This window comes from Caretta caretta, chromosome 17 (genome assembly GCF_965140235.1).
Source record: "Caretta caretta isolate rCarCar2 chromosome 17, rCarCar1.hap1, whole genome shotgun sequence".
In the NCBI taxonomy this organism is placed as follows: domain Eukaryota; kingdom Metazoa; phylum Chordata; order Testudines; family Cheloniidae; genus Caretta; species Caretta caretta.
In genome coordinates this window covers 8,539,378-8,564,241 of record NC_134222.1, presented here as the reverse complement: position 1 = coordinate 8,564,241, position 24,864 = coordinate 8,539,378, and the positions used below count along the sequence as shown (strand labels likewise).

Sequence of the window (24,864 nt, the reverse complement as noted above, 5' to 3'; positions counted from 1 at the left end):
GGCTAATTGAGTTTCACTTTCAATCCAATTGCTGCTTAAATCACTGAAACTTACACTGTTTCAACATTGTAACTTCTGCTCATTGTTTGCCATTCCTTACACTTGTCCATATTGTAACTCAAACTCCATTTTAACTTGTCCCAAACTTCATTTTAAAATGCTCACTCCATTTTGTAAACCCTGCTGCAACCTTCATTTTGCAATCTTATTAGTGTAGTTTAGATGTGTGAATGAGGTATGTATGGATGATGGAATCAACCTCCAGCCCCAGCCTGTCCTGGTGAAATAAAGTGTAAACAGCAGCAGCTGAAGATGCAGACAACAGCCCTGACAAAGCAAGAAGAGGCCACCCTAAAAAGAAAAGAACAAAAGTACAACTGAAGAAAAATCAAAGCCAGGTCCTAGGCTGAAAGTCATGTCTGCAATTGATGGGTGATCAATCACACCGGACCCAGAGGCAGCATGACACAGCAAGACCTATAGACTCTGGATTCAAACTAAAGCCTACAAAAAGGATGGGTGAGATGGAAGACTTTGGAGGGTAACATTCTGCTGCCAACATGGAAGTGCATTGGTGCATGCCCGACAGAGACCCAGCTCTTCCTTGTGCCCGGCTTTCCTGGCCGGTTAGCTGCCTCAAGCTATGAACCCAAGCCACGAACTCAAGCTACATTCAGGACTGGTAACTACACAGCAGAACATTTGATGTGTGTGTGTGTGTGTGTACATAGGTATTAGATATTAGTTATTGGTCATAAATCAAATTGTGTTATAATAAACGTGACATCTTGTCTTGTCCCCTGAAACGATCCTGTGTAGTTTTGTCTGCATAATAAGGCCAACAAACTATGGCTCTCTTAGACTGAGTTAGGAAATGAGTTCCAGAGCTGAGGACCTTGCACTGCAAACACTGCTCCCTCTAACCCGTAAAGATATGCATCTGAGGACTTGTCTGCTTCAGTGTCCCAGCTGATCTCAATTGATAGGTTAAAGCACAAAGAGAGAGGTAGTGATGCCCAGGACCCAAACAATAGATGGCTTTATAGATCAGCACCATAACCTTGAATTGCACAGTACAATCACATGTACTCCACATGCAAAACACTGCTAAGAAAATGGGCCAACTACATTCTGCACTAGTTGATAATCACTGGTCACTGTTTCTAGGTCTGGTTCTCCCATGTGCAGATCCCCTATCTGACACCCTATTTGGGCAGTGAAACCCTGCAGTCCAGCCACCTTGAGCTCTGGAACAAGTGCTTTAGATCTCCTGAGCTGCTTAGACACATTCCCCCAGAATTCACCTGGCTGTGGGAGTTCTGGTTTCTCAATTAACATGGCAGGAAAGACAGGAACACAGTCTTAACAGAGAAATTTGTTAACCACAAACACTTTACTCTTAACAAAGCACACTGGAGAGTTACAGATCTTTGCATAGCAAAGAGTCCTGAATGCAGCCCTCCAAATCTGATCTCACCCCTCCATAAGTCCTGGGTTTGGACAGCGACCAGAGGTGATGCAGCCTTTCCTGCCTTCCTTCTTAGCTTGATCTTCTGGCATGTGTTTCTCCTCCTGTGGCCTGTGTGCTTCAGATGGAGGAATTCTGGGTTCGAGCCCCTATCCCATCAGCTTCTGTGCAGAGAATCATTCAAAGTCAATAGCCCTTCTGGTAGAAAATCCATTGTTCTAGAAGGGAAGAGTTATGCAATGTTGATGGCACTACATTGTTCTGTGCCAGCTTCCAGATGCTCTAATCCACAAAAGAGGCTACAATAGAACATCAAGGTCACACTGCATAATGAAGATTACAATACAAAGCAGAACCCCTGAAACAAAATGGGGTTTACCGAGCAAATTGGAGTTCACTATTAGACATGAGACACCCCCCTTCCCTCCAACCTGTCACCAGTTCCACAAGACAAGGAATGGTCAGGAGAAGCACTCTTGGCCACCACTGATATCTAGACCTCCAGAAACAGCCAGTCCTCCTCAGTTTGGTCAAAGGCCTCACCTGGTTTTTATATGGTGAGGAGTCCTTTAAGTCCCGTCGAGACAAATGAGTTCTGAAAGCACTTGATGAAGGAGGGCATCATTATCCTCAGGTTACATAGGAGAAACTAAGGCCCAGGGAGATGGATGTCACTTGCCCGAGGTCACCCAGTAAGTCAGCATCAGAGCCAAAAATGGAATCCTGACACCTAGCGCAGTGCCATACCTGTTGGACAAAGGACAGACCTGCCTCTTCTGCTGTCCTTGTGTATGGTAGGGTTTTGAATATGTGTTGTTCCTGCCCTAGAGATGTTGTGGCAGAGGCACCGCAGGGTGTCAATCAATAGTACATTTCTATCCGAGGTCCTTACAAGTGGCTTTTGATATAATGTCAATGGAAGGAGGAGGGTCACATGATTGGGCATTAAGAGACACAGGAGCTATTCCTGACTTTGCTGCTAACAAGCTGTGTGATCTTGGACAAATCACTCACTCTCTCCATGCCTCAATTTCCTCTTCTGTAAATGAGAGACACTGTAATACTGCCTGCCTACCTACCTCACAGGAGCATTTTGTGAGGCTTACTTAATTAATGTCTGTCATACACTCCGGTGGAAGGCGCTGTAGAAGCGTGCAGTATCATTACAATTAATTAACACTGGCAAAACACTTTTACTTTATGTAATGCCTTTCATCCCAAGAATACTTTACAAACTATGGCCCCGATCCTGCAATCAGATCCATGCGTGTGGATCCCTGAACTCTGAGGCTTTATATGGGTGCAGGGATCTGCTTGTGTAGATCCAGTTGCAGGATAAGATCCTGTATACATATGGCACTATGGAAATGCACCAACTTCTGGGGTGAAGAGCACAGATGACTAGTGCACGCCACCGTGAGGCGGGGAGATTTCTATGGCCAAAGATACTGCAGCAAATCCCTTCTTGTATAAAAAGTGCCCTGGCATCTTTCGGAGACCCAGGAATACAATACTGATCTCCCTGAGCCAGTGCATAGTCCTATTATTAGTGCACATCAGAGCTGACATGCGGCACCACCGCTCCGTGATAAAACCACAAAGCACGACGAATGCACCCAGACAAGCAAACACAGAGTAAAGCACTGGTCCTATATCCTTGCCAGACACAGTGATTGGACTTAAGAGGCCCCACTGATCTCCTCCTGGAGTAACTCCGCTGACATCCACAGGGACACATCAGCATGAAACCTGTTGGTGTAAATTAAATCAGAATCAGGCCTTCAGGACAAGCGCTTAGATTTTGCTCCTGGTCACAGAGGTGTAAATCCAGAGCAATCCAAAGTCCAAATACAGGGACTGTGTGCGACAAAGACCCAAAACGAGGCACTCACAAAAAAATGAACAGTGCAGGAAACCAAAATGGATGTTGGGTCCATTACTTTAGTGCAAATAACAATGGCCATCGCCCTCACTTTCTGATGTCAATACTTGTCAGCAACCAATGTGACACGGGGGGGGGGGGGGGGGGGGAGAGGAGGGGAGTCATCCTAGCTGGCGTGTAGAACGCAGGCGAGGTTGAATCTGACCTAAGCTTAGGCCACTTGGCCGGTTATGATCCAGAGTGACTCCACTTCGGTCCAGGGGGTTTACACTGCATTGGGGCCGGAGCACCATCAGGCCCCAGAACGAGCAGTAAATCTGTTGATTGCACACACACCCCCCCAAAAAAATGCACGAGGCTCCCACAGGGAACCAGGTCTTTTGCAGGAAGGTCCCGCAGGTCCAGGCCACCCCAATCCCTGAGTCTTATTTACTCTCCCCCCCCCGCCGCTCGCTCTCCACCCCCTCCACCTCGTGAGCCAGACGCGCTCCGCAGCCTGCTCGCGGCATTGTGGGATGAAACAAGATGTAGGCAGAGACGGGCGAGGGGAGAACGCTGGTCGCGGTGGGCCGAGGCCGCGCCGCAGCCAATGGCGAGGGCGGCTGGCGGAGCCCCTGCAAGGGGCGGGGCGGCTATTTCAGCGCGGGGGAGGCGGCTGGGCGGAGAGCGAGCGAGCGCCGGGCTGAGCGGGGCACAGGGCGGCAGCGCAGCGGGGGGAAGCCGGTGCCAGAGCCAGTGCGCGGCGGAGGCGCTTCGGGTCCGTTTGCCGGTGACTCCCGCGGGGCAGGTGAGCCGAGCGCGCCCGGCGCGGGAGGGGGGGGTGTTTTTGTTTTGGGGGTTTTTTTTTTTTTTTTTTTGGGCCTGGTGCATTCACGAGCAGGGCAGGGGGCGCCCCCTCCCGGGCTGCAATTCTCTCCCCCCGCCCCGGGGCTGCAACTCGTGGGGGTGGGAAGCGAGTGGGCTGCAATCCGGGGGGTGGCTGCACCTCTCTCCAGCCCCCACACGGCTCCAGCTGGCGGCTGCACCCCGCCCCCCCCTCGCTTTCACCTGGCCGCCCTGCCCCTGGGAGCTGCCCCCTTCCTTGGAGCTGCTCAGATTTCCCCACCCCCTCCTTCTCCTCCCACTCCCCCTTCCTCCTGCTGCAGCCTCTGGGTGACCCCTCTGCTCAGCCCCTTCTCGCAGCCGGAGGCGGCTTTGCTGCTCCGATGACTCCGTTTCCATCGGGGCATGGATGGGTCTCCCATGCAGCCCCCACCCCGTGGCTTTCAGCCGGGGCTGCATCATCTGGCCTGCCCTGTCCCGGCCGAGTATCCGCGTTCTCCGAAGGCAAGGTCATCTTCGTGAGCCGAGCTCTAGACGCTTCCCCTGGGGGCTCGGAAAGTGCAGGTCACGCCTCTTCTCCCCCCTCCAGACCTCCTCGAGCCTTGGGCTGCTGGGGACTGCATGGAAACCTCCTCCCCTGGGACAGCTTAACAGTGGCGGGGCTGCCGCTGGAGGAAACGCACTAGGGTGGTGTGGGGACCGGTCCTGTGCTAGTAGGAGGTGGCTCTGGTCTCTGTTTCGGGGGTAAAGAGGAAGGCTCCCTCCCTTATAGGAAAGGGTGAATATTCTACCTGTTCTGTGGCATTATTTCAGGGATCAGCTTCTCCCCATGAGTTTAAGTGTCAGTTTCTGCCTGGGCCAGCCTCTCTTGAGGCCTGTGTTGGTGGCTTCTCCCCCTGGAAAATGCAACAGCGGCCAAGCCTCCTTGGGTAGGGAGTGAGCTGTCTCTGGCCCTTTCTAGGAGGATGAGGGGTGTTGTGGTATTGTTAAGGCCCAGCCCTGTGGCTAGGGGAGGAGCTGCTGTTCTGATCTGCAGGTGGAGTACTTGTGCTTGGCAATGCCAAGGAGAATGATGTTTGGCCTCTGGTGCTGTGGCTCTGCGTGCTGCTCCCTAACCTGTTCACGCTTCCACCCTCCCCTTTCCAGACAACAGTGTCTGCAGCATCCTCACTCAGCTGCTATCGTGAAAAGGATGTTGTAGCCAGGAGAGGGGCGAGTATGGCTCAAAAAGGGGCGGGTGAGGAAAGGAGAGGAGACATCTACATACTTAGCAGAAGGGAGTTATTTTCAGTTGTTGCAGGACTAGTGCTTGGCAGGCTTGTCCCTGCTTCCAGGAATTCCCATTCTAAATAAGAACCAGGAAGGAGGACCCTTTCTGCAGGTCTCTCACTGACAGTCCTGTAATTACAGATGCCTCTGAATTGACTCTTGAAGCAGCCACATGTGGCTTGTCCTGGGTGCTTGGCTGTCTCTCTAGGGCTTTCCTTTGTGGTTGTTGACATACTTGAGGCTCCAAATCTACCCCCTCCTGCTAAACAGTGATTTTTAAACCCCAATCATCTGGGAGGGTGGGGGGTGGAAGGCACCTGTGACTGGTTTCCTAAAAACTCTCTCAAATGCATGTGCTCTTTCCTGGCATTCTAGATGAATTCCCATCCTATTCCTTTAATGCTATTAGTGCGTGTTAATAGCAATGCTCAATTATACATGGTATCTAAAATCTATAAATTAGAGCACTAGGAGTCTTCAACTGCAGGCAGAATAAAGAATTGAAGCATTGTTGTCATAGGGCTGTTATGTAACTAGATTCTTTCTTTCGTCCTCTCTCTGGATAACAGGCTCCTTTAGTTGCTATAACAAAGCTACTCCTTCAGTTTTTCTGGGACTGCTCTAGGAAACAATCATTGTAGCAGACTGTCTCCTTAATGGAGTTAAACACGTATGGGTTTCCTACCTCCAAACATAAAGTGCGAGTAATATAGCTCAAGATTTACTAAGCCTTGTTATGGCACTGTAAACTTAATGGAGCTCTGCAAACCTAATTTGACACATTCTCCACCGTAAAAAGGCTACATCCTTAAAACGTAAGTAACTTTTTTGTGGTGATCCTATGGTAAAGCAAAATATGATAACCAGCAGCCGTGGGCACCATCTAGACAGCTGCCCTTCACTTGTGTAGTCCTTCAAATGAAGGCTCTAAACTGGTCCAATATCATGCCTGATTCTCCAGTTGTTCCACCAAAATAACAATGGAGACCTGAGTTCAAAGTGGCTGTATGTAGCCCATGTGCTAGTTAAAATGGGTCATACATCAAAAGTACTAATCAACACAGGTCCACTCTTAGCTCAGGCAAAATTCACAAGTTTGTTTTTAGTGGGTGTTTTGGCCGAGTAAGGACTGAAACAGTAAATTGCATATACAACTAGTGGCTGTGCCCTTAGCAGGGGATCTGAGAACTACATATGGGTGGCTTATCACTGGCTAGCCTAGAACTCCCTAACTAGTTTTAGCAGAGTGACAGGGTGTGTTACCTCTTTCCAGCATGCCACAGTTCAGGCTCTTAAAAGGTCCCAGGTAGGCTCTCTTGTCTTGGATGGAAGCATTGTTCCACAGCAGAACTGTCAACCCTAACATCCCAATATCGCAGTGTTGTGCAGTGCATGAGACACAAGCAAAACTGTTTAGGTTTCATTGCTTAAGCTGAGCAAAGTGCAAAAGGGAATCCATGACACAGGGAGGTAAACTAGATCTGAAACTGCTGCAGTTCTGGTCTGAACTAGCAAGAACAGCTGGAACGTATGACCCTTAACCTTACATTTAAAGGGAATGTGTACACACTTGAGTGAAATACTAAAGGTTTCTGTTACTATATCCATTGAATGCATTGACCTATAATCAATGTGGAGACAAACATAGTCTGGGGGCTGCTGTTGGTAGAGCCATATTACTGCTCCACTCCATTGGCTATACCTGTAAGGAAATGTGGTTTTAGCCATTGCTTATGATTTGCAGGACTGCTGTTCCTGTAACTTAAAGGAGTAGAAGATCTCTGCATAGGATTTATGGGTTTTTAAAGCTAAAAATGTATGTACAAGTGGTGATACTTGGCTGTCTCTAGTCTAATCTCTCAGTAGCTTCATGTACTACAGCATTCCACAACCTAATAGTATATCCTAGGATATACTGTGTAGTGTGCCTAGTACCAGATGCTGGGCAAGATGGGTTTGGTGTATCCTGCAATATAAATACAGAACGCTGTATCCAGGACTTTTACATCATGTAGACACTGTATTCTAATGCATGAAAGAACTGTAGCAGAATCCTATGGGCACATCTTAATACTTCATGTTCTTCCTTAGGTTCACAATGTCTGACAGAAAGGCTGTGATCAAGAATGCAGACATGTCTGAGGACATGCAGCAGGATGCTGTAGACTGTGCTACGCAGGCAATGGAGAAGTACAACATCGAGAAAGACATTGCAGCCTATATAAAGAAGGTATTATGTAGCTGCTATAAAATGGCATAGGTTCGTTGGGATATGTTGACTATCAAAGTCATCCCCATAGTACTGGAGTGCCTCACAATACCCCTCTGAGATAGGACAGTGCTGTTATCCCTGTTTCTCAGATGGCAGCTGAGTCTGATTCTATGATTGGGTCCAATCAGACAGGCAGTCTGAGGTAGAGAGAGTCTTGAACTCAGGTTTTCCAAGTTCTCAGCTAGCACCTTAACCAATGGACCATTCTTTCTGGCTAGCCAAGCTAAAAGGACTTGGTTGCTATTTACCTTAAGTAGCGACTTACCGTATTGTTGCTATCTCTCTGCAATCTTCTGAATCTTTGGAAGGTGTGACTTGATTTAAACTCTGTGTGGCTACTGTAGTTAAAACAAACAAAACCCAACTCATCTAGTCAAGTGAAACTTACTTGCTTCTGCATAGCATTTCTAGGCTAAGTAAACTTCCACTTTCACCCTCTTTCTCCCCCCCCCTCTGCCCCAGGCTTCTCTACCTATTGACATATTCTTAACACTGAGTTTTTGAAAGTTCTGAGCACCAGCTCTAATTGAGGTGAATGGAGCTGGCCTGCGGAGATGATGCAACTTAAACATCTCATGTCTGTCTGAACTCTTTACCTGGATTTATCTGAGGAACCCCTGAAGATTAGAGGAACTGACTAATTAAAGTATCTTTCAGTTTGTTGACCTTATGCATTTGATGGCATCTTGTGGCATAGTTGGTTTCCCCTGTTTGTGTAGACCCTTCACACAGCAACAAGGGAGAGAGCATTGAGGGGAGGGAAACAGAGGAAAATATTATTATAAAGCCAAAAGTAGGCCGGGGGTTTGGGACCCAATGTGGGACCTGAAACTACTTAACTCTGTTCAACTCTAATTCAATTTGAAATTCTATGGTCTTAACAAGTTGAGCATATCTTTTATATTTTCTTAAAATCTGGCCTTTCCAGGTCAAAAAAGTGACTAATCCAGAAGGCTCTTGGGACAGTGCAACAAGGGAATGGAATAAAACCTCAGACAACTAAAGCTCAGGAAAGAAAATGGCTTGTTGCATATTTGCTTCCTTTGCTAATATAAAGGAAATGTGTTACTGCACATGAAATGGAAGAAAGGTTACTCGCAAAGGACTTCAGCTGTCTTTGTTGTTGGTGCCTTGCTGCTTTCTGGTGTATAGTCTGAAGCTTTCTCACTCTTTTACCCTCCTCCTCCTCCTCCCCCCCCCCTCCCCTCCAAAATCAGGATTGTTGAGTCTGATATTTCCCTAGTTTTGCCTGAAGACTGGGTCATGGGACATCCGTCTTAACTGAAGGGATGAGAGCTCTCAATCCTTACCAGAAATCCTTCCCTCTCAATTGCTAAATTATTTAAATTGTTTATCCCAATGAAACACTACTTCACTTGTTCAGCGTTCGGCTTTGCTGAAGTCTTCCCAAGGCAGACAATGTGTGAATTATTCTGCTTGTTTACATTAGAAAGTCTCCTCACAAACTCTTCTGCTGCTTTATGAAGAATGCCTGAAGCCTGCCTTTTTTTTTTCCTTTTTCAAGTGACCTTTAAGATCCAGGTTTCAGAGTAGCAGCCATGTTAGTCTGTATTCGCAAAAAGAAAAGGAGTACTTGTGACACCTTAGAGACTAACCAATTTATTTGAGCATAAGCTTTCATGAGCTACAGCTCACTTCATCGGATGCATACTCCAGTGGCTTACTGGAACAAGCATTCCAAAATACTGTTTCTGTGAGTCAGCTTGGAATGGGAGGGTTTAAACGGTTCTGTGGAACAACTGGCCTATGCATGTGGCTTGAATACCACTGTGTCAAGGGGACTTTTAAAATCTGCAGTTATGGCCTGGAGCTTGTGTATAAATCATTCCAATAACTACCTGGCATAGGAACTCTTCCACACTCCAGTGCGGCACTTTTGTCGCCTGCTAATTAGCATGTCAGTAATGTAGTAGTAGCTTGCATCCACCTGTGTGTCTTCAGATTTCCATTGCATTTGTATCTAACAGTAACCGGTTAGGAATGTATATTTCAGACTGTCCTGGTGTGGGCTTTCTTGGTCTTAACTACTGTACTCTCTCTCCCTCTTAGGAATTTGACAAGAAATACAACCCTACCTGGCACTGCATTGTTGGCAGAAATTTTGGCAGCTATGTAACACATGAGACAAAGCACTTCATCTATTTTTACTTGGGTCAGGTTGCAATTCTTCTGTTCAAGTCTGGATAGGAAGTCGGAGCCAGTGAAATTTGGACTGTAATGCACTGATGGCTGAAGCCAAGATTCCCTTTAACATGGCTGTGCCGCTGCATGGACTGTATACTATATTTAATGTGTATATGTTGCAGTAAAATCTACTTCTGTGTAGTTGCCTGGGAAGAAGGCAGCATTTTTTGTTACTGCTTTTTGGTTTTTTTTTTTTTTTTTGGTTGTATTGCACTAGGGAAAACTGTAAATGCTTAAACAATGGCCTTTCAGTGGGAAGAAATAAACCTGTTCCACAAACAGCTTCCCCCGTGGTAACCTTTTCTTGGGTAAGGCGGGAAAACACTTTTTTTTTGTTCAGCAGCCCAAAAAGAGATCTTATTGCGTTCATAGTAAATACTCTTATTAGACTCTCTCAACGTCTGTGTGTGTATCGATGGAGGAACGTCAACTTTCCTTTTCAGTTTTAGTCTGTGGGTTGGATTTGGGAGCTGTGTCAATTTGGCTTCGCTGGCCATCTCAGCTGTTGGTGGGGAGAGAGGCCTTATAATGCCCATGTGAGTTAGCAGGGAGGCTTTTTAACAAGGTTTTCATTCAAAAAAGTATATCCTGTCTTGGGACTGCATGGCAAATCATACAACTGGGCCTTGATGTTTTCTGTAGAAAATGCCCACACCACTGCCCTCAGATCAGCCTACATGGATCAACCAAACTCACAGCAACTTAATCTAGTCTGAAACTTAAATGTTCCCCCTAAATTATTATTTGGGTTTTTTTTGTAGGAGGAAGGATCTCCTGGCCTTGGCTGCTTGGTGATGGGGTGATCCAGATCTTAGTTGCTGCCACTGAGACTAACTCTCTTAGGCCAACTGGCCTCTGTTCCAAAATGGACTAGAAAATTTTAAATGTAGTGATTGACACTAGAATCTGAAAGACTTGATCGGGCATGTCTTTATCAAGACAACACTGCCTTAACTCAGGTCTTTCCCTAAAGTAACCTAGTCATCTGGAAGACTTGGAGATGGCCACTGTTGTCTCCATCAGCTACAGTGGAAAATCCTTCAGGAATAGCTTCTGTGTTCCAAATCTCTCTCCTCTCTTAGCAGAAGCTGTTTTGTGAGGGGAAACTTCTGAATATATTCTCAGAAGACAGAAGGTCGTTATCTCCAGTAGGGTCAGCGGTGTTGTCTTCTAGTTCAAACTGCAAGAAGGTTCTTCTGGATCATCCTAGGGTGGTGTCAGTCTCCCCCCCACCCCACCCCACCCCAAAAAAAAAAAAACCCAAACAAACAACAAAACACCTGTGGTGGCTTCTGCAAAACCTGGTGCTTGCAGTAAGAGCCTATTGATTGGTGGTTAATATGGGCAAAATTTCTAGAATGGAGTGAATTCTGTTCTAGTGCAAGGTGACTCCTAACTCTCGAGATGAACCAAGTTGATTGTTGAAAGTAACATGCCACTGTTTTTTGTTTGATGTATTGGGAGAAGGGAGAAAGTGTAGCTATTAATTGTGAAATGACTTGATGACCCAGGCTGACTTCTTCCTGAAGTAAAAGTCCTTGTGTCTGTAGACTGTGCAAAATCCAAAGTATACCTAACTTTGTAATATTGATAGAACCATGTTGTAACTAGACAGGATGTGGTGTCTTAATTTATTTCACGTTGACAGAAAACTTCCAATCTGGGGGTGAGATGCCTTGGACTAACCAGGGCACTTTGGCGACTTTTGTCTATACAGAACTCCACTTTTGATCTAAAAAGGAGAATGTTTGTTTGTTTTTCCAAGCATGAGTCTGATGTGAACCTGTTCACACTCTTCTGTGGAGCAAGAGATGTTCCCTTCATAACTGCAATTGCTCAAATATCTCTTTATTTTTCAAACATTAAAGGTGAATTGACACATTTAAAAAGCTTCTAGTTTCTTTTTCATACCAGACTTGCAAAGTAAAAACAACACTTCCATACTTAGCAGATGGAAGGCTCCAAAGGCATGGAAATCTAAATTGGCTACGTTATGGAGAAACAGTTAATATTAAATGTTACAAATATCTACTGAACTCTGTAGGTCAGGCAACACTTAATACTGTTTGCATGGTTGAGTCTCCAGCTCATCAAATTAGCTACTGACCTTAAGATGTTGCTCTCTGAAGTGAGTTTAGACCCTCTTCCAGAGTGTCACTTGACTGGTCCTGAAATAACCCCATTAGGCTGAGGGTCCTAACTGGATGCTGGCTGTCATTCGTATTCCAGACATGCTAGCTGTAAAATCACTTAACAATCCTAAACTGCTTTGCTGCAGACTAATTTGATGTAGCAACTAAAGCTTTCATTAGCTACTACAACTGATCAAGCCTTTTTGGAGCGTTAACGCTTCCAAACTAGTCCTGGCTCCTTCTTGGATTTGCTTGTTAGATAAATAGGGTCTGTCCAAAAAGGTAATCCAAGTAATGAGATGTGGTGTTCTTCTGAATTTAAAGATTGAATGAGCTGTCTTGTAACTTAAAATCAGTGGTTGCCTGGAGGAATTGGCTTTAAAAAAAAAAAATCCACATTAGGGGGTGGAACGGGGAAAACAGGTAAGAATATGAAGTTGCTTTTAAAGTCTGGCTCTTAAGCCTTACACTTCTATCCGCATGATTCTATCCTGGAGCTTCTGGCCCTCTTGCTGTGGGGGATCCATCCTCAAGGTCTCATGTGCAACCCCTGCCCCCCCCCCATCCCATTGGAGGTCACACAGCATGCTTGTGGCACTTAACATTACCTTCTTACATAAGAAACTACTGATCTTACACCCTGGAAATAATAAGTAGTCCTCTATGGAGCACCAGTAGTCTGTAGACTTCAGTGTGAAAAGTTCACCCCTTCCCAAACTAGTGTGGAACAGCTCTAAATGCACAGAGGGGAATCTTGACGAATGCAAGGGTGTGACTGCTCCTTATGCTGAAGGATTTACACACCAGCAATCAATCTTGCCTCTCACAAGGTGGGATGCTCACTTGAGGCAGGGAGAAGCGATTCTCTCTCCCTTCAACATGAACTGCTCATCTTGGAATGGCCTAAATAACCCTTCCCAGGTGGAAGGATGGTCCTGTGCAGGGAAGTGCAGCCATGTGAATCTGTGATCGAGAGCCTGCCCCATCACAAACTTCCACCGTAACTTTAAGGTAAACCATTTACCGCTCAGTTCCAAAAGCAGGAGAATATTTAGGCTGTCAGGGCTGCTGGGAGGTTTAGTAATACTGGGTAGTGCAAGACAGTGCTTTCTCTGAGGATTTCCATGTCTTAATTTCCAAACTAACTCTGCACTGGGCTTTACTCCTGTGACTTTGGGGCAGGGGGAGACTCACAGACAAAGCAAGTGCTCCCAGCCTATGTGCTACTCTTATCTGACCTATGAAAGTCACTTGAACGAGCAGTTGCGTGCTGTCCAAATCTGCCAGGAAAGGAAAACCTCCAGGGTTAGACATTAATCTACAAAACATAAAAAATGACCAGTAATTGATTTTTTTTTTTTTTAAATCCCCACACAGTATTTAGCTCAACAATCTTCCTCTTGGAAATCAGGAGACTTTACCAGCTATATCGACTCCTTAAAAAAATTAATTTGGGGGAGAAAGTGGATTTATCTAAACCTACTTCACATCAAACTCAGGGGTTCCCCACTTGCACGTATTATTAAATAGCAAAGGAAAGAGTCCTACTGATTTAAAGGACTTTGTCCCAGGCCTTCATTGGAGGAGGTAGTGAAAGTAATGAAGAAAACCTGGTTCAACCACCCAGCCCACTTTATGTGGTTATGTGACATCCATGACAGGTTCTGATCCTGCTCACTTTCAGCTTTCACTTTAACTCTAGTTCTTACGCTTTCAAAGAACTTTCAGAAATGTAGTCGGTCTCTAAACTAAAACAGTGATTTTCCCCAGGGGCAGATGTGATCCCATTACCTCCCTGAGATGTCAACTTTATAGCTTCCTGATCACACTTTCAAGCTCTGACTTTTTGTCAGTGCTGAGTACCTGCTGCTCTGGTTGATTTCAACTAGAATTTGGGTGCTCTGCACCTTTGGCAATCTGGCCCTTAATGTTAATTATTTCAGTGCTGATTGATTAATTCCCCAGATGGAGTGGGGAACAGGCACTTTGGGGCAGGGGGAGAGATTCAAAGGAGAAGCGATATAGGGAAGGGGAAAAAGAAAGGAACAGAAGAATGGGAAAGAAGAGAAGAAAAGGGCAGAAATACCCATGGTCAGTCATAGAGCTGAGCAGATTTTCCCACTCAGTGATGGCTAATATTGAAGTCCCTTAACATTCAGGGTCATAAGGGCCAGAGGATTATAATGAAGGGTCCAATTACACTACTCTTACACTAAGCAGTGCTGTACTCAGGTGTCCCGTTGACTCATGGTGCAGGGTACTATTCAATATCACAGGCTAGCCCCAGAAGCACGACTGCTTCTCCTTTTCATAACAAAGTTGTTCTTTGCTGGAACATATGTAATACTATCGATAAACTACTGGCACCAGTCCTGGTCAGTCTCACGTATAGGGGAAGAGAACTCATATCTGGGTGTGTTACCTTTGTAAACAAAGAACATTTATGGAGGGTGATGGGGGGACGGGGACAGGTTAATAACATTTTGGGGGAAGTAGGGGAGTGGAAAGCATATTTCTCTATCTTCGCTTTGCAAATCTTTTGGGAGCCTGACCTGCTGTGTACTGATATCAATGTTGCATCCCTCCCTGTTTACTTGGATGTTACAGTTTTTGTTTTATGTATTTAGGACCAGATTCTGATACCTTTACTCAAGTTGAGTAATAATGTCTAGATGGTAGATATAGTCCATAGATCTCAGAGTGAGGAAAATATCATTATCTCCATTTTCCAGGAGTTGACAGAACAATCTACATTAAACAAAATTCAGAGTGGTTCTCCCCTTCGGGCAGTGTCTAGCTGAGGATGAACAGTAAGTCACTACAAATGAGACACATAATTGTTTATCACCAGGTCACTGGTTTGAAGCCAGCCTAGCTCGTTAGTGACCTCAGATGTCCTGCCCATCTGATGATTGTGCCATGGTCAGTATGAAAGTGGGAGGTCTCAGTCCATTGTTAAGCAGAACGCTATCCATGGGGTAATTAGAAGCGGAGAGAGGCTAAGGATGCAATAAGCAGGGCTAGCTAACGACCCACTCATCACCTGTGAAGATGTTCTTTCCAGATTAGGAGGCAGGCGTCTGCGCACTCTGCCCATGCTCTGCCTGTCTTGGTGTCTAGGGGCTTCAGATTGGGACGGTCTAGTTTGTACATTTCACCAGCACTAACCCATGTTACCCTACAAGGGGAAAAGTGTCCGTTTTCATCCTAAGAACAGAAATACACCCTAGATTGTCTCTTGAAATCTGTCTTCTTTATGGCCCTTGTCACCACAGTGTCTGAGTTACCATGGATAGGATCCACAGTGCCTTTTTTTTAATGGATTTGGCTTCCTTTAGCACTCAGTTTCATGGTAACACAGCTCTAGGCTCATGTTTACCTGCAGGAGTCACGTCCCTATTCTGTGCACACCTTGCGCCCTGTGCAGCGCAGGCGGCAGCAGGTACAGCCCCATGGAAGCCAGCGGAGCAGCTCCCTGTTACACGAATGGGCTTGGATTTGGCCTGGTCTTATGCTCAACGGACAATTTTATATCCATGCTGGCTGACCAGATGTCCCAATTTTATAGGGACAGTCCCGGTTTTTGGGTCTTTTTCTTATATAGGCTCCTATTACCCCCCACCCCGATTTTTCACTCTTGCTGTCTGGTCACCCTATATCCATCTCTCATGTTGCTCACCTCCTTGTGGCTGGGGTGGAGATTCTCCTTTAGTGACTTCCTAAAACTCCTCTTGCTATTTTACATGAGCAGGGCCATGTGTGTGATGCGGGGGTGGTCATCACCATGCCCAGGGAGTTATCAAATCCTCAAAGGTATGTAGGCACCTAACTCCCATTGATTACAACTGGATGTAATTTTTTGGGAATTCAGTGCCTAGATACCATTGGGGATCTGGGCCTACATGCTTAAGGGCTCACCTATGGAGCTTACAGTAATTAGACTTCAAACTTACATAGCACCTCCACACTTCAGAGCACTTTACAAACTAAACCTCATAACCTCCTGTGCAGCTGGTACTATTATTATTCCCATTTTACAGGTGGGGAAAGTGAGAGACAGGAGTAACTTGCTGAAGACCCCAGAGGGACTTGGTGTCAGTACTTGGACTAGGATCCAGGAGTCTCAGGGAGCCAGTCTGGCTTTCAGGCAGCTAGGCCATACCTCTATCTGTAAGAATATGACCTTTTATATGACTGTCTCATTTAGGCTGTCAGCTTCTTAAAGGGGCTCATCACCAGAAATATGTTGACATATGTGGTCACCCACCAGGAAGCTGAGCCACTTTTGGGGTTAGGGGGAAGCTTTGCCAAGGCATGTTTTTACCATTCAGCTGGCTTCCAGCATACAGATATACTCATTGGAGAGGATCAATGTCAAGATCAGTGAAGCCCAGGATGTAAGCTACATTTTCCTCTGTGTTTTGGTTGCCAGGTTCATGTAGCTCTATGTTACCTGGTTATCCTGCTGCCATGGAAACCTTGAGACAGGTGAGCATGGCCTGGACTCCTGGTTATAGAGAGTTGTGTGACCTCTTGAAGGCTGTTAGCCATGCTGCTGCAGAGCTCAGGAGCTGTGCAGAGTGCACTGAAAATACGGGCTATGTACTGAACACGGTAACAAAGAGATTTGGTTCCCTGTGCTTTGGATAACTGAGGCTTGTGCATTTGTGCAGACAGTGCCTGTGTTTTGCTTCCCCACCTCGCAAAGGGGACAGTGGAAAAGAGCCCCCATGCTGTGTATTTGCAGCTAAAACAAATTAGTGCAACCTGCTGTCCCGAGCTCGTGAGCACTGCAGGGGATGCCCGTGGGGCACCAACAGAGCTCTTGCTCAGGACATGGATTTCGGCTTCAGGCTTCCCAGGTTCACATGCTAAGCAGCAGCTTGCCCAGCAGGAGCTGAACCCTAGCATGTGTCCCAAGAGTCTCCCTTGTTGGGCAAAAAGCCTAGATCCCAGGTCCAGGTGGCAAGTTTGAAGCAGTTTTGGTAACGTGGGGCTAATAGGAGGAGGCTCTCAACAGATTTGAGCATTTCCCCAGCTCCTATTTCTTGGTCCATCATAGACCTCCTTATAATATGCATTGTAACCCCACTGACCTGGTTACACGTCAGCCCCTGCTTCCCAACAGCCTCAAGAAAACTTTATCTCTGGGTGCAGCTGCTACGCTCCTTACTTCTTCCCCTCCCCACACCAGCACCAGATGCAGCAGCATCCTTCCAGTTCCTTTCTTGCCTCCAATGGAGGCGAGTCACAGTGGCAGATTTACAGCTGCTCCTCAGCTATCCAGATTACAGCTCACCTGCCTTCCTATATCACCTATCGGCCTATATCGGCCCTATATCCTATATCGGCCCTGCGCCCCAGCTCACCCCCTAAGCTGCAGCATTACAGGAACGTCCCCATATTTTTCTTCCCACTTGCATACTATTCAGAAAGGACTGAAAAGCAAAGTGCAAACTGTATAAAAAATGGCTCTGTTGTAGCATCCTTTTGGAATGTATATGTGTGTGTGTGGCCTTTTGTTTTGCCTCTAACTTTCCTCCCTCTCAGTTGTCTTTGAATGGAATGATTTCAGGAGTGGGAGGAGCTCCCTAAGAGTTGCTATGTGTCCTGACACTTGTTTATGACCCATCAAAATATCCAAGGAATTCACCATGGCAATTCCTAGCTCCCATTCTTCCTGAACTTCCTCAGCTTCATTTAAAGCCAGTTCCTGGTGCCACAGTGTATAATTATAGCAGTCAGCATTTATACCATGCTTTCAGTCCTGAAAGCACTTTGCAAGCATTAATCAAGCAGTCTATTTATTCTTATTATCTATACAAGTAAATTCCAACCCACTCTCCCAGGTCTTATATAGGCAGTTACTGTTGTAGAATTGTAGGATTGGAAGGGACCTTGAGAGGTCATCTAGTCCAGTCCCCTGCACTCATGGCAGGAGGACTAAGTATTATCTAGACCATCCCTGACAGATGTTTGTCTAATAGACAACAGGGAGTGTTTTCTAGACAGCTGAGCACAATGCTGGGAGATAAGAACTCCTGGAACCCAAAGTCAGACATCACAAATAGTTATTAGATCTGCCTGTGCCAGATTAGCTTCTGAGCTCTAATTCTTGCACTGACACCAACGCCTCTTGTAGCCTGGGAAATGCCTCTGAACCTTTGCTATTACTGTTGTCAGTCCTACCAGCCTCAGGGCCCCATTGTGCTAGTGTGGTATGTGGGGAGAAAGAGTCCCCGCTCCAAAGGATAAACAATCTGTGTAGACAAAACAGGCCCAGAGAGGCTGAGTGAGTTGCTACAATCCTGTTGCAGTTCAGGAGAAGTTGGTATTAGAACCCAGGCCTCCTTGGTTCCACTCTAATGTTCAATTCACTAGACCGATACTGCCTCAATTTCCCCATCTGTAAAATGGAGCTAATGGTCCTTAGCTACCTTATTGAGGTGTTGTGAGGTCTACACACAAAGGCTGTACTGCTTTAACTAAGCTGGTATATCTAACATGGTAAAACTTCCTTGGTGTGCCCACAGTTATACTGGTATAACTATGCTTTATTCTGGTATAGCTATTGGTAGGAGAAGGGAATAACCTATACTGCAACTTTTCCCTGCTGTAACTGTGTCCACATTGTGTGGGAGGTTGTATCAGTTTCAGGGTTTATATAAAAAAAATCACCCCCCCAACCAAAATTGTTAAACGGGTATGAAAAGCATGTGTAGACTAGGCCTTGCTTAGCATTTCAAATTCTGCCCCCATTTATACTAGTACAAATGAAGAGGAACTCTGCTGGCTTCACTGAAGTGACTCTGGATTGATGCTGGTGTTCAAAAGAGCAGAATATGGCCCAACCTTGGCAAAGTACTTTGAAGGTGCAAAGTGAGACAAACCAGTAGGTATCACCATTAATAACTACAGGGAGTAATCACTGGTCCCTGCCAGCCACCCACGAAAGTATCCTATCAATAAAAAGACGCTGCAAAGTCAAAACTAAATTAAATTGCAAACCCTGGCTCTTTACAACTAAATATCAAGGTTAAGCAGATTTATGCCAAGCCGTGATAATATAAATGGAAATAGTTTAGCTGGCAACGTTGGATGTTTCAAGATGATGTTCACTAAACAGAGATTTAACATGTTACTCCATAAACTGGAGCTGAGGAGTGGAAATCTCATGTTAAACAGATGTTTTGCACTTGGCATGATGTTAAACATTTGATTACACTTTTTAATAAACGGAATGCTTAATATCATGCCCAGCTAGGCAGAACACCACAGGTCTGTTCTGTTACCCAGCCAGCTAGCCCTGATGCATCCAATGTGGGAGGCCACACTGCTGGTGAGAAAGGAGCTGAGGACCGATAAAAGTCTGGCCATTTGTGATATCCTCACTGCGACGTTAACTCTGGTGATTGGCACCTGGGTGTGAGCAGCTACATTGCAAAGTCCTACCTATCTTGCCATACTGGGTCCTTGCTGGTGCTGCAGTCCCCCGATGTGTATCACAATGGCTTCTGGGGGCGATTCTTTGTGCTATAGTGACCTGAATGCTCTAGGATTCCTTCCCAGTAATTTGTGGGAGAACTTGTCTCTTCCTCTGAGTGCATGGGGGGAACTGTGGGAAGACGCAGGAGGATTATCAGTGATTTAGCCTGCATCCTCATTGCAAAGTGGGTGGGTTACCAGCCTGAGTGAAAGCTCCATCGATTTTAGTCTATAAGACGAGGACAGACCAGCTAACCCAGGCTGAAAACAGCACCAAACTTGGGTGAGATTTTGTGTGTGGATAGGAGAGGGGTGTGACATTCCCCAGGGTACAATTTGGACTACTGAACAGCAGTACTTCTTAATTCTCTAGCCTGGGCTACCTCTTACACTGCTTTGCTGCCAGAACAGCCACACCTGACCTGCTCACACACAGCCTCCAGCAGGTAACTTGCTCCCATCAACACAGTATTGAGAGCTGTAAGATCGCCATGCATAAATTACTTACAGGACGACACCTGTATATCCACAGTCCCAGCCTTGTTCCCCAGAAATGTGCATCTTGCACTGCTCAGTATTCTCCTGGACAGTATAAACTCATAGGAAGCCTGTCATTCCAACACTGGTTAACGATTATGCACTGTCATCCAAAGTAGCGATTCCCCAACATTTCAATCCAAACACACGGATTGAGATAAAACAAGTTTATTAACTAGAGAAAGATAGATTTTAAGTGATTACAAGTGATAAGGCATAAAAATCAGAATTGGTTTCAAAAGAAATAAAAAGGTAAAACCGCAAGCTAATACCTAAATGAACTAAAAAGAAAAATGTCTCTCTCACCATAAGCTGTAACAGTTTCGGCAGTGGATTTCCTTTCAGCCAGGGACCCCTCCACCAGTTCAGTGTTCTTCAGGTATTCATTGACGTCATGAGCAGAGAGAAGGGAGAAAGAGAGGGGCGATGTGAAGGTAACTGTCACTTATTTTTATATGCTCTTCCTCTCTTTGAGGATTACCTCCCCCTCGCCGTGATATAGACAAACAGTGAGATTTGAACCGTCTCTGGAAGGAAATGTAAATGTCTTGTTTATACCTTCTCCCCAGCTGCTTGATAGCCAATTAAACAGGTAATGGCCCTTTAGTACCTTGCTGGCATGCTAATGTGTCTTTATCTCCGAGAAACTGGTTTGTGGACGTTACCCAGAGCTACAACATATTTCAGTAGCAATCATACAGCGAAATCTCATAATTTTACATACAGCCTTGTTACATGCATTTCACAGGATAAGCATATTCAGCTTATTATGAGTTTTCAAATGATACCTCACAAGGCATACTTTGTACAAAATAATTCATAACCATATACAAGTGGTGAACATGGGGTACAGAGTGTCACAAGGGATACAGGGGGTCAGGGCTCAATACCTGAGTAAGAGGCTGAATTGAGTGAAGACGTACCCATAGTGCTTGTCTTCACTGCTGAGTTTGCTCGAGTATGGCCCCTAAATTAAGTCCCATCCACGCACACCCTTCACTTGGTTTGGCTGGCCGGTCTGGAGGAATAAGCTGCCGCTAACACAACTGCTCTGTGCAGCTTGAGAGTTATTTCACAGCATGGCTGCTCTCGCTTGAGCTAGGCTAACTCGAGCAGAGTTAACTCTAGCGTAGATAACTTGAGTTAACTTTGCAGTGAAGACATAGCCTAAGGTAGAAAATAGATTATGAGTTCTGACTTATCTCCATTTGCACCAGTAAATCACAGGAGAATGGCAGTGGTCTCACACACACTGGAAGGGAAGAGAAGATTGTAGCCCATCTAGAGCCACAGGTTTTCACATTGCAAAACTACCCCCAGAATTGGACATTTTAAGAGGGAGGCCAAGATAGATGCATCACAGGAACTGAAGGTTTCATTCAACCTCTAGGGATGATTTCTTCCACCGCAGGGCCACAGCACGCCGGCAGGAAGGCAGCGCAAGAGAGTTTGAAAGGCCACATGCATTTTTGTAAACAATAATTAGCATGAAAGGAGAAAATATTTTTTGACTCAGCAGATGCTCAAAGCTGAGCCATCGTTTTCATGGTTCTGATTGTACTTCAGCAGAAGTGACACATATGCGAGGCAAGAACAGCCTGGGTCATCTTAAGATATTATATTACATACAATAATTTATAGCAAATCATTAAACAATTAAATCTGGCTGATCTCTCAGCAAACAAAAAGCAGCCTGCAGTTTGTATGATAAACAGGGCAATTCCATTTTTTTCTCGGCTGTCTTCTTGGAATCTAACTTGAATCCTTATTTCAGAATAACTATAATTATTTTTAATTGCCATTATTGTTTAACATTTTTTAATGTTTACAAGTGCAAACTGTTACAGTTTTCCATGCAGATACAGTCAGAAGCCAGGGTTCGCAATGAAAGTAATTAAAATGCTACAATTCCCTTCCCCCCTGCAAGGTGAGAGCTAAAGGGTTGGAGAACAAAGGAATCAGGTGACCTCCTGGCCCGGGAAAGGGACAAAGCCCAGAGGAGGAGGGGCTGGAGGGTGAGTCAGTTGGGGCTGGCTGGGGACCAGGAGTGAAGTGGAGGAGTGAAGTGCAGACGTGGTTGTCTAGCTCACTGCCCCCCAAAATGGACCCGGCTGAGGGGTGCTGTTCTCTGTACCTACAAGCTCTGTTTTAGACCATGTTCCTGTCATCTAATAAACCTCTGTTTTACTGGCTGGCTAAGAGTCACGTCTGACTGCAAAGTTGGGGTGCAGGACCCTCTGGCTTCCCCAGGACCCCATCTGGGCGGACTCGCTGTGGGAAGTGCATGGAGGGGCAGAGGATGCTGAATGCTCAGAGGTCAGACCCAGGAAGGTGAAAGTTGTGTCAGCTGTTTGCCCTGAAGACAGTCTGCTCACAGAGAGGAGACTTCACTAGAGCCCTGCCTGGCTTCATAGGGAGCAGTTCCAGAGCATTGCCCAGGGACTCCGTGACAGTGTGTATATTCAAATGCGTGTGTATGTTCAATCTGTGTAATTTGCCAGTATATAGGCTAGAAATTCAGACAAGTTTAGCATTTATTTAGAAATTCAGCAAAGCTAGTATCTCTTGCCATCTCCAGTGATTTGCAGCTATGGCTCTGCGAAGGGCAAGAAGGGAAGAAAAGCACTTTCTATCTTACATCCTTGGAGAATACATAGCAAAGATAAAATTATGGACATGAATTATGCATATGAACGATGATTTCACTTCTGCTTTTGCTAGGGATTAGATCATGTTTGGTGTTAATCCTCAGCGAATTTCTATATGTTCTGTAGCCATCTGAACATACTCTCTGAATGCTAGCAGCTCACAGTAATTTAAGTGGTAATGGCTGAAAACTGCCACATTTCACTGATAATACCTTTTGTGTGGGCAATAACCTCAGGCAGAATTTCAGATCTTGGAAATCAAAAGTATTATTAAAGGTGGCACCTTATGTTCCCTAACTGATTTCAGACCTAGAGCAAGTGATTTTGCTGCCTCAGTGTGTGATGCTCCTTCCAAACAAACAAACCCACCAACAATATGGTGCAATACATGCAATAGATAGCAAAAGATTTAGCGATGGTAATAATAATAAGAACAACGCAAGTCTGTGCTATTTTATATATACGCTTGGGAAAATATATTCAATCCTTTAGGCAGATACTTCCTACGCCTGGGTAGCTTTGAAAAATCTCAGCCTTAAAGTCAGAAAGGTGGCTAGTACATAAGAAAGTCAAAAGCCAAGGAAAATTACTGCCACCTTTTCTGGGAAGCAAGGTAAGTGGTAATGAGAAATATACCAGCATATCCTGGAGTCTATAAAGATAAAGCCCAGCAAAGAGGATGATAAAGGAAACCCATCAGATTAAAGCCCATGCAACATAAAGGTAAAGTATTTATGCAGCGGAGTACAATTCAGGCCCAATGGCTTTTACTGGCATAACTTCAGACACACACAGAGCCTAGAGCAGTGGTTCTCAGCCTATTGCGGGCCACATATGCAGCTCTCTGTCTGTCATTTGGGCCACAGCCACACAATATATTTCCTATTTACACACAATGTATTTACAGTATATTTACTGTATGGCCCTGAGGCTGTCACATGGGACACAGCTGTCTGCTGATTGGTAGGGTGACCATATTTCCCTATGCGGCATACGGGACACCTGGTAAAATTACTCGTATTCAAGTGAGTTCAAGGGCAATCAATCGTACAGACGTTCAAATTAACATCAAGTTGACTGAGCCCCTGTTAAAAAGAAATTCTGCCGTAGTTGGATTCTTTCTATTTACCTTCTTATCTTTTAGGCTTTAGTGTTCACATGGGGAAGGGTGACACAACACACCCCTCTCCCCCACACACATGGGGAGGGGTAACACACACACACACTCCTGTATACCTCTCTCTCACATGGGTGCAGGGTTGACTGACCCATCTGACCCTCCCTGCCTGGCACTCTCCACCTTCCATACCTGGCTGGGCCCACGGGACAGACCCGCCTCTCCTAGCACTGCGTCTTCCTGAGGAAACACATGGGGGGGGGGGCGGGATGCAGGGTCACATGCTCCCCCCTCCCCTGATTTCTGCTAGGGTTCACATCAGAATGTGGCCAGCAGCAACCTTTCAACACTGTGCAGCAGGGAAGGGATGGGAGCTGCTTCCCGCTGCAGGGGAGGAGGTGGGCAGGGGAAGGGATGACCTGGCCTGTATTTTTGCAGAGCTCTTCTCTTCCCACGCCACACTGCTCCCATGTGGCTGGAAGCAGCTTGTCCCTTCCCGCACACACAGTGTCAAAAGGCAGCTAAACACCTCCAGGCTGCTGCTGGCCACCAACATATCCCAGCCACCTCCTGTCCTGTCTCCCGGCTACAGCGCAGGCAGGAAGGGGTTAAGCCCGAAGGATGCACTGTCCTAAGGGAACCGGACTGCAGGGGCTTCAGTGAACCCGGCCAGAGAGGTGGCTCAGCAGAGCAAGGTGCCTAGGGGACGAAGCAGCCCCGCGCTCCCTGGGGGCAGGACCCAGGGTGGGGGGGGCACGAAGAGGATGCTAATCCTCTGCCCTGGGGACTGCTGTGGAGCCTGCAGGTTTGGGGCGTGAATAGGCTGGAAATTGCTTTCCCCCCACCACTCAAGAGCTTAGCTGAAGGGCAGAGAGGCTTCCCTGTGCCAGCACTGTGTGGGGCTTTGGCACATGCAGGCCAGCACCCTGGGCTGTAGGGTCTTGGGCTTTCCTGGGGCGCCGGCCCAGCCAGAGGCAATGGGGGAAGGAAGGAGCCTGCCAGCCAGGCTGTTGGTGAGCTGAGCGTG

The 24,864-nt window shown here is 46.1% G+C and overlaps 1 protein-coding gene and 1 long non-coding RNA gene across 2 annotated transcripts; one reads left to right on the top strand and one right to left on the bottom strand.

The window, feature by feature from the left end:
* Positions 1-1,362: 1,362 nt before the first annotated feature.
* Positions 1,363-3,897, bottom strand: LOC142069468 (uncharacterized). Its single transcript, XR_012665312.1, has 2 exons — positions 3,821-3,897; positions 1,363-3,217 (listed from the first exon to the last, which is right to left on the bottom strand). It is a non-coding gene; the product is annotated as an uncharacterized LOC142069468 (long non-coding RNA).
* A 96-nt stretch (positions 3,898-3,993) lies between these two features.
* Positions 3,994-11,807, top strand: DYNLL2 (dynein light chain LC8-type 2). Its single transcript, XM_048824120.2, has 3 exons — positions 3,994-4,137; positions 7,533-7,671; positions 9,784-11,807. The coding sequence occupies exons 2-3, from the start codon at positions 7,540-7,542 to the stop codon at positions 9,919-9,921; spliced, it is 270 nt and encodes an 89-aa protein (XP_048680077.1). The 5' UTR covers positions 3,994-4,137; positions 7,533-7,539; the 3' UTR covers positions 9,922-11,807.
* Positions 11,808-24,864: the final 13,057 nt, after the last annotated feature.

What these genes read in the sequence shown, in the direction of transcription:
- DYNLL2 (XM_048824120.2), top strand. Translation starts at nt 7,540, where the DNA reads ATGTCTGACAGAAAGGCTGTGATCAAGAATGCAGACATGTCTGAGGAC. An exon ending in TTGCAGCCTATATAAAGAAG is followed by an intron (nt 7,672 to 9,783) that starts GTATTATGTAGC and finishes TCTCCCTCTTAG; the next exon opens with GAATTTGACAAGAAATACAA.